At 57.0% G+C, this 12771-nt stretch overlaps 7 protein-coding genes across 7 annotated transcripts; 4 read left to right on the forward strand and 3 right to left on the reverse strand.

Moving 5' to 3' along the window:
- Positions 1 to 1983: 1983 nt before the first annotated feature.
- MKK02DRAFT_37626 (uncharacterized protein) lies at positions 1984 to 2560 on the forward strand (the record flags this gene model as incomplete). Its single annotated transcript, XM_053089715.1, has 3 exons — positions 1984 to 2423; positions 2455 to 2507; positions 2538 to 2560. The coding sequence occupies 3 exons, from the start codon at positions 1984 to 1986 to the stop codon at positions 2558 to 2560; spliced, it is 516 nt and encodes a 171-aa protein (XP_052944525.1).
- A 31-nt stretch (positions 2561 to 2591) lies between these two features.
- Positions 2592 to 4221, reverse strand: MKK02DRAFT_37627 (mRNA processing-related protein; the record flags this gene model as incomplete). Its single annotated transcript, XM_053089716.1, has 3 exons — positions 2592 to 3535; positions 3566 to 3778; positions 3810 to 4221. The coding sequence occupies 3 exons, from the start codon at positions 4219 to 4221 to the stop codon at positions 2592 to 2594; spliced, it is 1569 nt and encodes a 522-aa protein (XP_052944526.1).
- A 133-nt stretch (positions 4222 to 4354) lies between these two features.
- On the forward strand, positions 4355 to 5089 carry MKK02DRAFT_37628 (uncharacterized protein; the record flags this gene model as incomplete). Its single annotated transcript, XM_053089717.1, has 3 exons — positions 4355 to 4384; positions 4414 to 5008; positions 5040 to 5089. The coding sequence occupies 3 exons, from the start codon at positions 4355 to 4357 to the stop codon at positions 5087 to 5089; spliced, it is 675 nt and encodes a 224-aa protein (XP_052944527.1).
- An 88-nt stretch (positions 5090 to 5177) lies between these two features.
- MKK02DRAFT_6608 (kinase-like domain-containing protein) lies at positions 5178 to 6083 on the forward strand (the record flags this gene model as incomplete). The annotated part of the gene is made up of 4 exons (XM_053093682.1): positions 5178 to 5274; positions 5304 to 5718; positions 5749 to 5960; positions 5992 to 6083. Coding segments are annotated over 4 exons (816 nt in total), but the record flags the coding sequence as incomplete, so codon positions are not given.
- Positions 6084 to 7449: 1366 nt separating this feature from the next.
- On the reverse strand, positions 7450 to 8535 carry MKK02DRAFT_37630 (uncharacterized protein; the record flags this gene model as incomplete). Its single annotated transcript, XM_053089718.1, has 3 exons — positions 7450 to 7477; positions 7515 to 8490; positions 8523 to 8535. 3 exons carry the CDS (start codon positions 8533 to 8535, stop codon positions 7450 to 7452), a joined length of 1017 nt encoding a protein of 338 aa, XP_052944529.1.
- A 290-nt stretch (positions 8536 to 8825) lies between these two features.
- On the forward strand, positions 8826 to 9474 carry MKK02DRAFT_37631 (uncharacterized protein; the record flags this gene model as incomplete). The annotated part of the gene is made up of 2 exons (XM_053089719.1): positions 8826 to 9187; positions 9219 to 9474. The coding sequence occupies 2 exons, from the start codon at positions 8826 to 8828 to the stop codon at positions 9472 to 9474; spliced, it is 618 nt and encodes a 205-aa protein (XP_052944530.1).
- Positions 9475 to 9583: 109 nt separating this feature from the next.
- Positions 9584 to 12768, reverse strand: MKK02DRAFT_37632 (uncharacterized protein; the record flags this gene model as incomplete). The annotated part of the gene is made up of 13 exons (XM_053089720.1): positions 9584 to 9901; positions 9933 to 10199; positions 10229 to 10315; positions 10346 to 10519; positions 10548 to 10835; positions 10866 to 10944; positions 10975 to 11401; positions 11430 to 11568; positions 11668 to 11940; positions 11997 to 12061; positions 12187 to 12411; positions 12441 to 12542; positions 12573 to 12768. 13 exons carry the CDS (start codon positions 12766 to 12768, stop codon positions 9584 to 9586), a joined length of 2640 nt encoding a protein of 879 aa, XP_052944531.1.
- Between the last annotated feature and the right edge of the window lie 3 nt (positions 12769 to 12771).

The raw sequence follows: 12771 nt of genomic DNA on the forward strand, positions 1-12771 counted from the left end.
AGGAAGGTGAGCAGGGTAAGCATGGAGGAAGGGGCGGGAGGTCACTGAGTAGAGCAGAGCGGAGGAAGATGCAGAGGTGGAGAGGGCGGTGGATCAGTAAAGGTGGATCAATAAAAGTGGAGGCACGGAATCAAAGCGAAGGGTAAAACCCGGACCCCCGTTAGTACCTAGAGTATATACTAGATGGTGTCGCATGCAGAGAGGGTCAGCATACCTAGCTGGCTGTAGAAGGATGATTGATGCATGGAGCGAAGAGAGCATGAGACGAGAGATGTAGAGTATGGAGGATAGATGTCTGGGGAAGGGAGGGAAGAGGAGAAGAGAGAGAAGGGAGAGAAGGGAGGGGAGAGAGAGGTCAAGGTTGAAAGCGCCAAGCTGGGGAAATGAAGGTGACGGGATCAAAACGAAGGGTGAAAGCCGGACCCCCTGGAGTACACAGAGTATGGAGTATATGGTGAAATATAGATGGAAGGGGCAGAGGATGGAGTATATGGTCATGTATGTGGAAGGGATGGAGGGATGGGAGAGAAGAGAGGCAAGTAGAGAAGGGAGAGAGGAGTAGGCAAGCAACGGAGATGAGAGGTGGAGGTGACGGAATCAAAGCGAAGGGTAAAAGCCGGACCCCCCCTTGGGTACACAGAGGATGGAGTATATGGTGAAATATAGGTGGAAAGAGTATACTGCATGGTCAAGTGTGAGTGGAAGGAGTGAATGTGCAAGTGCAGGGATGGGTGAGAGGAGAGGCAAGTAGGGAAGGGAGCGAAGGGAGAGATGAGTAGGCAAGCAACGGAGATGAGAGGTGGAGGTGACGGAATCAAAGCGAAGGGTAAAACCCCGACCCCCCCCTTGGGTACACAGAGATATACTAGAGTATAGCTGCAGAGTATACTAGAGTATAGCTGGGCTGAACGGGGGAAGGGAGCGCATACTATAGTATAGCTGGGTGACTGAGGAAGGGAGTGTAGGGTATGGACGAAGAGTCAGAAGCGACAGGTAGGGAGGTAAAATCGAGGCAAGGGGCGAGCGGTAGAAGAGCTCTGCGTTCGAGCGAAGGGTAAAACCGCGACCCCCTGGCCACACAGAGTAGGATATAGGATGGCCTGCAGAGATGCGAGATGGCGAGAGCGAAGGGAGACGGGGAGAAGATGCGCGATGGTAGCAAGATGGGATAAGAGCGAAGGTTAAAGGCGCAAGAGCCAAGGTACGAGCGCAAAGGTGGAGGCACGGAAGCAAAACGAAGGGTAAAACCCGGACCCCCCCTGGGCCACACAGAGTATAGTAGAGTACCAGAGTGGTGTGTTGTAGGGTATAAGGACGGCTGTAGACGAGAGTGGCATGAGAGATGAGAGAGCGAAGAGAAGGCAGAGGAGAGAAGGCGCGAAGGTTGGGTGGGATGGCAGCGAAGCTTGGAAGAGAGAGATGGAGCAGAGGTGGAGGCACGGAAGCAAAACGAAGGGTAAAACCCGGGCCCCCCTGGGCCACACAGAGTATAGTAGAGTACATACCAAGCTGGTGTATAGTATATAGTAGAATACATACCAAGGTGGTGTATAGTATGGCTGGAGACGAAAGCGGCATGGGAGATGCAAAGAAGGCAGAGGAGACAAGGCGCAGAGGTGCGAAGGGAGGGCGAAGGGAGCGAAGGTAGGCGCGCAAAGGTGGAGGTGGATGACGTACCCCAGGCGCGTCCCAAGCCCCGCGCATTCTCGGTGTGTCAAGCACGATTCTCCCAGCGGAACGGGAGTGGGCTTGGGCCGAGCCTGGACGTACCCCTGGCCACACATGGTATAGCATGCAGAGAGATCCTAAACAGAACGGTGCGGAGAACAAGAGTCAGCTCAACAGGCGCGAAGGGCAAGGACCAGTGAAGGTAGACTGCCGTAGGAGAGAGCTCCGAGCAAAAGCCTAGTTAGCCGACATCGGAATATCAATGATGACCGAATCTCTGCATCGCCAATGAATCTCCGTCCAGTCCTCCGCAAAATGTCTACCGCACCCCTCGCCCCTCGCCACGCTATCGAAGACGTCTGGAGCTACCCCCGCCCCCCCCTCCTCCAGCGCACGCCCAACCTCCTCCAGGTCATCTGGACCGCTCCCGATGGCACCCAAACCGTGCTCGCCGAGACCGACAAAGGGTACCGCGTATGCGAGACATCCCACCCACCTACCTACTATCTCCCTCGTGATGCGCTGCGCGTAGCCATCGACAAGACGGGCAAGACCAGCTTCTGCGAATGGAAGGGCGGCGCGACATACTGGAAGGTGGACACGCCCGGCGGCGCGATCGGGAACCGGGTCTGGAGCTACGAGAAGCCGACGCGAGGGTTTGAAGAGATCAAGGGGTATTTGAGCTTTTATGCGAGCGATGGGCAGGGGAGATGGAAGTGTTTTGTGGACGGAGAAGAGGTCGGCGTGCAAGAGGGGTGAGTACGGGAAAGATCGAGCTGATGGCAGCGACTTTTACGGCGGCTGGGTCACCAAAAACATTACCGGCAAGATGAAGGGAGGTGAGTGCCGGTATGGCCGAGCTGATGCAGGCCCTGGAACGTGGGGATGGTAGCTGCCTCTGCTACTTCAAGGATGTATCCTAGTTACAAGCTATTCTCCCCCACGACTTCATACTTCTTCCCTCGTATCCCCCATACTCCCCAATTCGTCTTGACCCCCACTCTGACGTCCCATTCGGCAATCTCCCACTTCAAACTCCCAAATTCATTCTTTCCCGGAGAGAGCACCAGCTCAAACTCGTCTGATACGCCTGGGATACGCGAGACCGGCCGAGTGGGGAGATTGACGTAGGAGGGAAATTCGGCGGTGCCAGAAGGGGGAGCAGTCCCAAACAAAGTAGAGACGTCCCGCTCGAGGTCAAGAGGGGAAAAGGCGGTAAAAAAGATGGGGCATTTGGTTTTGAGAATTTGGGTAAGGGGTTGGCGCCAGGATGTCTGCGCCTGAACGAGGGGCTGAGGAGATTCTACCGAGCCGGCGGCGTCGATGGGTGTGGTCGTTTCCGCCTCTGGGAGAGAGTAGGCGTTCGCCGCGGCGTCCGCGCTGGAGCTGACCTCTGCCGCCGGGACCTGCTCCGCCCGGTCCAACGTGATGTCTTCTGCTTCCTCCGGGGTAGGTCCCTGGTGCGGGAAGCCAAGCCCCGGGCTGAATGCGAAAAAGACATCCGTATAAGGGTCAAACGGACCCAATTGCTCGTGGAGCATCTCGTAGTTGCCCTTGAGACTGGTGAGCTGGAGCCGAGGCGAGACGTTCAAGGTGTAGCCGGGGACGCCGTATTCCGTGTCTTGGAATTCGTAGCCGATCCGCCGTGGAGACTTTTTGTCGAGGAGAGGAAGACCGACCTCGGGACCGATAAAGTAGATGTTAAAGTTGGTGCGGGGAAAGAGATGGGTGAATTGTTCCCAGATGGCAGGGGGAAGGGTGGATTCGGCGCGGGCGCCTAGAAGGAAGAGACGAAAAGGGGGTTGGGGTTTCTCGGGCGCCGTATCCGATGATGATCCAGGGGGAAGATGCAGAATCGAGTGGATCGCTAAATCAGCCATGCCAAATATCGGCTCACCTGCCATGCTCCGTCTGCCCTCGCTCGTGATCCGGCTATTCCCGTAGGTATAAGGGCCGTTCTGATGCAGCACCCCCGCGATAGTGATAGGATACGTCAACACCTTGGAGACGTGTCGTATCGCGCGATCGCTATCTATCGATGGAAAGTCCCGGGTGAAGAAAAAGTTGTCCCACGTCGAAAACGACACGGCCGCTTCGTATGGCTGTTCCGCTATCATCAGCCAGGTCTTACAACGGCTCACCTGGCATATTTTCAAACTCTGACAGCTTTCGCCCAGACCTAATGTCGTGCTCATCCTCATTGACTTCTCTCAACCGCCCGCAAAACTCGGAATGCTCCGCCCGCCCTTCAGTCCATCGCTGCTCGTCGCGGTGGGTGGGAAACCCGCAATCCGGACAATCAAATCCGGGCCTGACACGCTCGCCATACCGCTCATAAGACACTGGGCATAGTGAGGCCGCTTTGATCCGGTCCGCCTTTTCGATGAGGGCGGTAAAGGGGGAGTGGGAGAGGGGGTGGAAGAGATCCGTCGAGGATAATTGTGGAGTGGCGGTGAACGGGGATTTGGGGGCTGCTTTGAACCAGGAGAAGAATGTGCGTGTGCTAGTTGGTGCTAATGCTCTGCGTGCGAGGATGCGTGTATGGGACCGCATAGTGAAGTACAGATGCAAGATCGAAGATCGCTCAGAGGTCAACATTTCTCATTACGTCAAGCCTCATGGCCTCATCTATTCACCTTCACCAAATCTTCATACACACGCTCAATTCAACCCCGGGCCCGTGGGCATGGTCAAGCTGTACGATCTGCCAGAGGAGGTGAGCCAAACCCCGACATCGCTCATCAGATCCTGCTCCAAATCCACCTCTTAGCCCTTTCCCCCTTCCTCCCTCTCGCCCATCCCGCACTCTACGCCATCCTCCACAATGCCCCCAAAACCCACACCGCCCAGTACCTCATCCGCCTCTACGCCGACTATGGCGCCGACATGCTCGTTCGGGCGGTGCGGCATCCCATATGCTCCACTACGGTGGCCAAGGAGATTCGGCGGGTCCGTGACGACCTGACCTGCTCCGAACTTCCGAGGCGCCTGTTCCGCACGTTCGACCAGGATCTCCTCGACCATCTCATGACCACCTACTCGCCGTCCCCCAATTCGCACAAAGGATACCCCCTTTGCCGCGCCGTCCTTACCTCAAACATTGCGTTGATCGAGTATCTCCTTCGGTACGGCGCGGATCCTGGCGTCCAAGAATCGCTGCCGGTCCGGATAGCTACTCAGTTGGGCCGCCTAGATCTGGTCCGGTTGCTAGTAGAACCCGGGCAGGGCGGGGCCAAGCGCATCAAGCGCGCCGATCGGATCGTTATCGGCCCAGAATTGGTCGAGCTAGCCATCAAGTCTGGTCACGAGCCCATTGTGCAATACTTTGTGCACGACAAGGGTAAGCCGGCCTGCGATTGGGCTGAGTGCAGGTATCATGCCTCCTTTACGATCCATCATGAAGCTAGGCAAAAGGAGATAGTTTGTAGTAAATTACGTTGTTGCATTACCTTTATTATGAACACCAACAAGCAGGCTCAGGTGAGGCCGCTGCCCGTTCAAGCTGACCCCAGCTCGCCTCTGCCTATCAAGAATTAGGCAAGGAGCTGGCTTCGGAAAAGCTCAAGGTGGTGGGGGGATACACGATCGGCCGGGTCATCGGTGAAGGTGGGTCCATACGCGACGTTGCTGATCAGGCTCGTTCGGTGCTGTCCACATTGCCATCCACCGAGGGACCGGGACACGATGCGCCATCAAAAAGATCCCCAAGACCCTGTCGTCCCAGATCACCCGCGAAATCCATCATCACCGTCGTCTACACCACCTCCACATTGTCCAGCTGTACGAGATTATCGCGACCGAAACACATATTTGGCTCGTCACGGAACTGTGCTCTGGGGGAGAGCTCTTTGACTATTTGGTGGAACGGGGGCGAATACTAGAGGGGGAGGCGAGGCGGCTATTTGGCGAATTGACGGTAGCCGTGGGGTACATGCACGATCAGGGAGTGGTGCACCGGGATTTGAAGCTGGAGAATATATTGCTGGATGGGGATTTGCGAGTCAAGCTGGCGGATTTGGGCTTTGCGCGAGAGTGGACCAAGGGCAAATTGTAAGTTCCTCGTGGGCGTGGCTGATGTAGACTCGAAACACATTGCGGGACGACGGGCTATGCTTCGCCAGAGATGCTGTCGGGAAAGCGGTATCTCGGCGTCGAGACGGATGTCTGGTCTTTGGGAATCATCCTCTACATCCTCCTGTGTGGTGGTCTGCCGTTCGATCACGACGACGAGCGGGTCATGAAGGATCTCATACTCAAAGGAGAGTATGAAGAGCCCGAGTGGTTGAGTCATGGTGAGTACACGTCTGTTCGCGCTAATATCAGAGGCCCGCTCGTTGATAGCGTCGCTCCTTCGGCAAGACCCAACGGCACGCCCTTCCATCCAAGACATCTTTGCCCATCCATGGTTCGGCCTCATTCCTCCCTCCCCCATGCCTCCATACGAAGAGTTTGGCGATACTCTGCACTTACCCGTCGCGCACCGCACCCCATCCCGCACTAAGCGCCGCTCCGTCTCCACAATGTCTTTGGAACGGCGCCACTCCCACCACTCGGTCCATGCCCTCCCCGAGGACTATGCAGCCATGCTCCGAATCCAGCGCCCACCTCCCTTCTCCACTCCCTCCGAAAAATACCTCCTCAACCAACTCAACGATCTCGGAATCGACATAGGTCAACTCCAGCATTCGGTGGAGAATGACGCCTGCGACTCGGCGTCATCCTATTGGTGGCTACTAAGAGCCAAGCAGGCGGAGCGGGGCGAGACGGACGAGTATATCGCAGCCAAGCAGGCGAGTGATGCCAAGAAGCGAGACAAGCTGGCGGCGTACGCGAGGGAAGAGAGGGAAAAGTTGCGGACGCCCATGGAGTCGCCCCTGTCACCACCTGTGGCGTCGCCATCCAAACTGGTCAAACCCCAACCCATCCGCCCAGACTCCAAGCTCAAGCGGGACTCGATGTGGACCAGCTGGTCCACGTTCCGCCAATTCTTTGACCAGGAACGGAAACGCAAACCCCCCAGTATCGTCCTTTCCCGCGGTATCGCAGCGAGGACACCTCATGTCAATCGCGTCAACCAGCGGCGGTCATCTATCGATCGACCCATCTACTCACGCCGATCCTCTTCGGTCAACTCCCGCCGGTCCAGCATTACCTCTATCCACGAGTTTGGTCTCGGCCGTCGGCCAAGTCAGAAAAGCCACGGTTCGCAAACACCCACGTCGGATCGGGAACAAACGTACGAGTTTCCCGAACGGCGGAATAGTCTTCAACCGGCCAGCCCTTTGCATAATTATCAGCGCCGTCCCCCACAAGGCACGGCGAGCAAGCGGATACGTCACATTCGTGTCATTCCAGACCATCCCCCAAGTAATCAATCTAGCCGGGCGAGCTCTATAGACGGAGATGAGCGGCCGGAATCATTGGCTCGGCAAATACATCGCAAGGGCAGCCCGCTGCATAAGCGTGTCACGCTCAAACCGGTGCGAGATGTCTTTCACGGAAAGGATGACGAGTGGGAGGATGAGGATTATGCGGGAGGGTATGGACAGGGGGCGAAAGGGAGTCGGCGGGTGGAAACCAAGGCGGCGAGGTTTCCATCACAGGATAAAGAGCCGCGCAGGATTGCAAGAGGGGCGCCCATGCCAATAGCAGAAGAGGAGGAAGAGGATGCTTAATCTAGAAGTCTAATAAACTCTTGCGTGACCGCCGGGATATCGCACAGGCCATCTTTCCAGGTGACACACAGTCGCATCCCTTCGTCATGGCGCATCGCCGAGACGTTCATGGCTGCGCCAACCACTGGAGCGGGCTGCGCCCAAGCCATGTCCAGTGCCCCAGCAGGCAACGTGGTCTTGCCGAGATTGCTCAGTTCCCAGCTGTCCCCGTACGGCTTGCCAGCTTCCTCTTGCCAATACTCCTTCCACCCCGCAGGCACATACGCCAGCATGCCAACATTCTGGCGGGCCTTGTCGGTCCCGGTTTTGAGGCTGAGACCGACTTGGGTGGCGATCTGCCAGAACGGCTGCTGGAGGATGTGGGGGGTGAAGCGGAAGGCAGAGGATGTGACATAGTTGCCGAGGCAGTAGGAGGCCTGGCGCTCGCTCCGAGGTGTCCCGGCAGTGAAAGTGGCGGGGCCAACGACCGATTGGAGCGCCAGGGTCCACGCTGTGGTGATGACTGCATGGATGGAGGTAGTGGGAGCGTGGATCTTGCGCGCGGCCTCGACGCGATCGAGGAGGGAGGGGGAGAGGGATATTAGTGAGAGGCGATTGGATCCAGTGGGTTTGGTCTCTGGCCACACGGGTGTGGGCCAGATTTTGCCGAGGACAAGCTTGTCAAAGAGGATGCCAAGAAGCGATAGAGTGGGGACCTTGAGATTGACGACGTCTTCCAGGGCAGGGGGTGTGGATTCCGGTGAAAAGGTCTCGGTGGATAGGATGGCGTGGACCAGACGCAGCGCACCGATACCATCCGCCAGCTCGTGACGGATAGTGAAGCCGAGGTGAGAGGTGTAGCGCGTCACCTGGAGCATGGGGCCGTCTTTGTATTGGTTCTCCTCGCGGAGCATCCCTTCGAGGTCTTTGGAGGGTGATTCACCAGGTCTGACAAACGAGCAAGGTGTACCCGCTGCCCATGAGGGAGTAGCGTCCGCATCTACGATTTGCGCGTGAAGGTGGGGCCATACCGTCTGGAGATGGGCGAGGCGGTCTTCAAGAGACTGCGCCGTGGGGACCTTGTCGATGGGGTAGGTGACGACAATAGATATCACTGGACTGAAGCCTAGTTGTGTTCGTGTGAGGGCGTACCGCTCAAAGAGAGAGACTGAGGTCAGCGAGGCGAGGTCGAGGACTTACGATTTCTGCCCATTTTCTGGAGCTGAGTCGTGGTCTGAGGATAGGGTCGTCCTTGTAGTCAACGTCTCATCAACGTTCAACGTCTGGAAAGACGTCTTTGTATCGCTAATGTCGTTGTGTTGCGACAGATTGCGACAGCTATTGCGACCGACAAACTAACCCCGAGTATGCCTCCGGGCCCCGGCGCCCGGCCAAGCAGGGCCGGCCAAGCAGGGCATGCGCGCACCGCATTCCTTAAACCTTATTTCACGACTGCTGTTACGACTGTATTGCTAGCATATTCCTATCCTGTCGCAGAACACTATGAGCCCCGACCTCGAAGTATTCGCCCAGCACTGCCAGAGGTTCTACTTCTCCAGCGACGCCGAGTCGGACTACATCACGTCAACATTGGCAAAGGTTTCCCCGGCGGATCGGCCAGCCTATACCAAAGTCCAGGCGGAGATACGGTCGCAAGCCCACGCTCATCATTTGAGCGTTCGCCGGTCGACATTTCAGGCCTTCATCTCAGATCCTGGGCGCTCCGATACTGAGACTCTCGTGCGGTGGTACTCATCCGGAACCGAACCATTCTTCCATGGACTCAAAGCGGCGTTGAGACTGCAAATCGGGAAGGGACAACGAGTGGTGTGGGAGATTGACGATGCGGTGTTTCAACAGTCAGGGTGAGTCGATGTCAGGTTGAGCTGATGACAGGAGTTTGGATTTTATGCGGGACGCGGTCCAGACAATGAAGGGGTTGGGGTTTGAGCCAAATCCATTCCAGGAGGGACTCCGGCAGTGGGTGTTGACACGTACTCGCGATCCAGAGCTGGACGCGGCGGTCAGGGTGTTGGGACGAGGCGCCAAGCGGGGAACAGGACGGATGTGGGTTGGCACGGATGACAGGGAACCAGGGTGGCAAGGGAGCTGGTGGTTTCGGATCAAGTATTGGCTGCGAAGCTGGTTCTGAACGGGAAAGACGACACCCAAGATGGAAGGGGCTAGTGAAGCATTACTGCCAATTGGTTCTATTTGGGTAATTAGAGAGCTTTTGGCCTGGATCAAGTGCTGGTCGTAGTCTACAACTCTGTTCTAGCCTTTTTCCCCTCTCTTTCGTCCGCCTCTGCCGCCCGCTTCCCCAAGTTTGCTTCCAAATTCCCCTGCCGCTGCGTATTCTTTGCCATGACGATGGCCCTGAAATCGTCCTGCCCCTTGTCTCCACCCGTCAACGGCGCGAGCACCTTGTCCGCTGGAGCCTGGCGACCCTTGCCGAGGGCTTTGCCTTTACGCACGCGAGGCGCAAAGGCTGGGGCGTCCGATTTGCTCTGTTCGGTAAAGGAGATGGTGGTGTCGTTGAAGATGAAGGGTTCCGAGCGGAGCAAGAGCTTGCCAGTATCCTGACGTCAGCTCATTCAGGACAGTACTCACCGAGGCTTCTTTCAACTCTAGCAAAGCCTCGCGTTGCTTGGCAAACATTTCCAGCCGCTTGACGGGGACAATCTTTTCCAGCGCCTGCTGGAGGAGACCCTCCTGGGTGCCTTCGGGAATGTTGTGCAGGCGGATCTGCCGCTGCTTCTTGTCGACGAATTCCGGTTTGGGTTCCGGCTTTTTGTGATTGGGATCGCTGATGCTGACGTTGAGGAGCTTGCCGTTGAGAGCGGCCCCGTCGAGGGCGAGTGCGGCATGTGCTTCGGCCTAATTAGCGTTGTCACGTTGTAGCTCACCTCTGTAGACATGTGAACGAAAGCAAAGCCCTTGCAGATTTGTTTGATGGTATCGTAGCCGAGCTTGATGAATTTGACAGTCCCAAACTGAGGTCAGCGAGATCGCATTGGGCTCACCTTTTCAAATTGCTCCCTAAGATCCGCTTCTGTCGTCTGGGGGGTGAGACTTTTGACATAGAGCGATGTGGAATCGGAGCGCTTGGCCTTTGCCTGTGGGTCGGAGATCTTGACGCTGAGGGCGAATTCGCCAGACTGCGTTCCGTCCAGTGCTAGAGCGTTCATGGCGGAAGTCTATCAGCTAGGCTTGGCGTCGACTTACTGAAGAGTCCATGGTGACGTAGCAGAATCGCCGAGTGGCCTTATACTTGAGACTCGGCCAGCGAGTATCGAGCACTTGGCCGTGTTGCGAGAACAATGCGCGGATAGACTCGTCGTCGCCGTGGAGATTGGTCACGTAGAGGGTCGACCGCCACAACGCCGAGACGTTGATGACGTGCGTGTCGAGCTTTTTGCGATCTCGCGCAAGCGCGGCGGGGACGGCATCGACGAATTTGAATTCTATCAACGCGGCGTTGGGTTTGCTGATGATTTCGCGAATGGGCCCGCACTACATTAGCTTGAACGGGCGTTGACTCACGTCTGAGAAAAAGGCTTCGATCCGGTCTCGGTCGGTGTCGGCAATGCCGCTGACGACGACGGTGGTATGTTCGCGGTCACTACGATTAGCCTTGTCTGGGGCGACTTACCGTTGGAGTTTTTCTTCAGGAGCTGGAGCTGGAGCTGCCGCGGGGGCTGCATCGGCAGGCGCAGGCTGGTACTCGACGTACGCCTTTTGCCGGCGCTTGGCGAGCTTTTCCGATTCGCGCTCAATCAGCATCCGGCTAGATTTGATGCTGTCGAGATCGCCGTGGACAGCTTCGAGCTGGGTCAACGATTCGTAAACCATTTCTGGCCAGTCCAGATCGGACCGCTGCATGGCAGTGGTGAGGATGTGTCGGGATTGGGCGAGGTTGCCGCGGCGGGTCTCGATGCCGGAACGCAGCAGAGCCATCTGGTACGATGAGGAGCGCGCCTTGCTGGGTTTCTCTACGAGAGCGAGGGCTTGGTCCAGGTGGTCCGGGGAGCGGGTCTCGGCCCATTCGAGGAGGAACTTTTCCAACTTGCACGATGGGTCTGATTAGCGCATTCGAGTTGGACTTACCATTCAGTTCCAGTCCGCGAATGATGGTTGGCAAGACGTCGCCAGAGGAGCGGCTGAGGTGGCTTGCCCAGTAGAGGTGGAGCTCGGTACCGGTAATGACGCCAAAGGATAGCGCTTTTTCGTAGATGGCTTCGTCTTCCTGATATCAGCTGTGAAAAGCACAACTTGCCTTTTCTGCTAATAATCTGCTCCAGAGCATTCCGCTGCTAGGACACGCTCGAACCGCTCGCTCTAGTACCGCCTGCGGGTCGTCCGACGCAGCAGCATACTTGGCCCACACATCCGCCTCGGCCAGTTTGTACGGGTCCACCTGGTCGTCTGTGACCTCCACCACTGGCTTCTTCTTTCCTCGCTGGAGCTTTTTGGCCTGCTTGACGGCAGCCGCAGCCTCGGCCGCGGCGGTCGCCCACATGGCCACTGCTCGCTCAAACACTTGCTGTGCGAGGACAGGATTTGGCTGCTTGGCTCTGCTGTCGGTCTCCCAGTGGATGTACTCGTTGAAGATGGCGCCCTGGCTGATGGCATCTGGCGTTGCGATCTAATTAGCGACACATAAGATGCACTCACCAAGGCATCCTCAAAGTCCTGCCTGACTTTGCCGTATCGGCGCTCGCCCGACATGAGGTGTTTGGCTGGTTGCGAGGCTTGCGTCGCCGCGACAAGTCTATCCTCATAGTCGATTTGCGCACTGCAAAAGGTTGAATAGGCGTCGAAAGTGGATTGCATGTCTAATCAGCTTGAACGGGCATTCGCTCACCTGGATGGGGAACGGCGAGGCGTTCCTGGTAGAATTGGTGGATCCGCTCGTTTGAGCCTTGCTCCATTTCCCATTCTAGGCATAGCTGCCACAGCTGGGTGTGGGGAAACCGGCCGAGGATGGACTGCATCATTTCGCGAAGGGTGTCGGGCGTGAGAAAGTCGGCAATCTCGCCGGGGTGCTGTTGACGGAGGAAGCGGATATGTCTGGCGGGTATGGAGAGGACTATATCAGCTCGTTCTGACAAGGCTCACCTTGGTAGTCTTGCTCGGCGCGGTCATACTTTTCCAGCATGTCTGCGAGGCCGTCGAGCGTGGTGACCTCGTCTTGGAGGTCAAAGTAGGTGTTCCATTGGGCTACGATCAGCTTTTCCTTGGAGGGCTTACCTTCATTGAGCATGATCAGATCAGACAGCTTCTCCAGGGAGTCGAGCTGCTCGGAGGCGAGGTCGAGGTTGGCCATCAGGTCGATGGCTTTGAGGCGGTGAGGGACATTGTCGGGGGATTCTTCGAGCTCTGCCAGGAGCTGCGAGAGCTGTTCGATGGTGTCTGATTTGGGCTGTTTGGGTTTGGGTGGGTCCATGTT

The sequence above is a fragment of the Dioszegia hungarica genome (genome assembly GCF_025882075.1).
Source record: "Dioszegia hungarica strain PDD-24b-2 chromosome Unknown MKK02contig_11, whole genome shotgun sequence".
In the NCBI taxonomy this organism is placed as follows: domain Eukaryota; kingdom Fungi; phylum Basidiomycota; class Tremellomycetes; order Tremellales; family Bulleribasidiaceae; genus Dioszegia; species Dioszegia hungarica.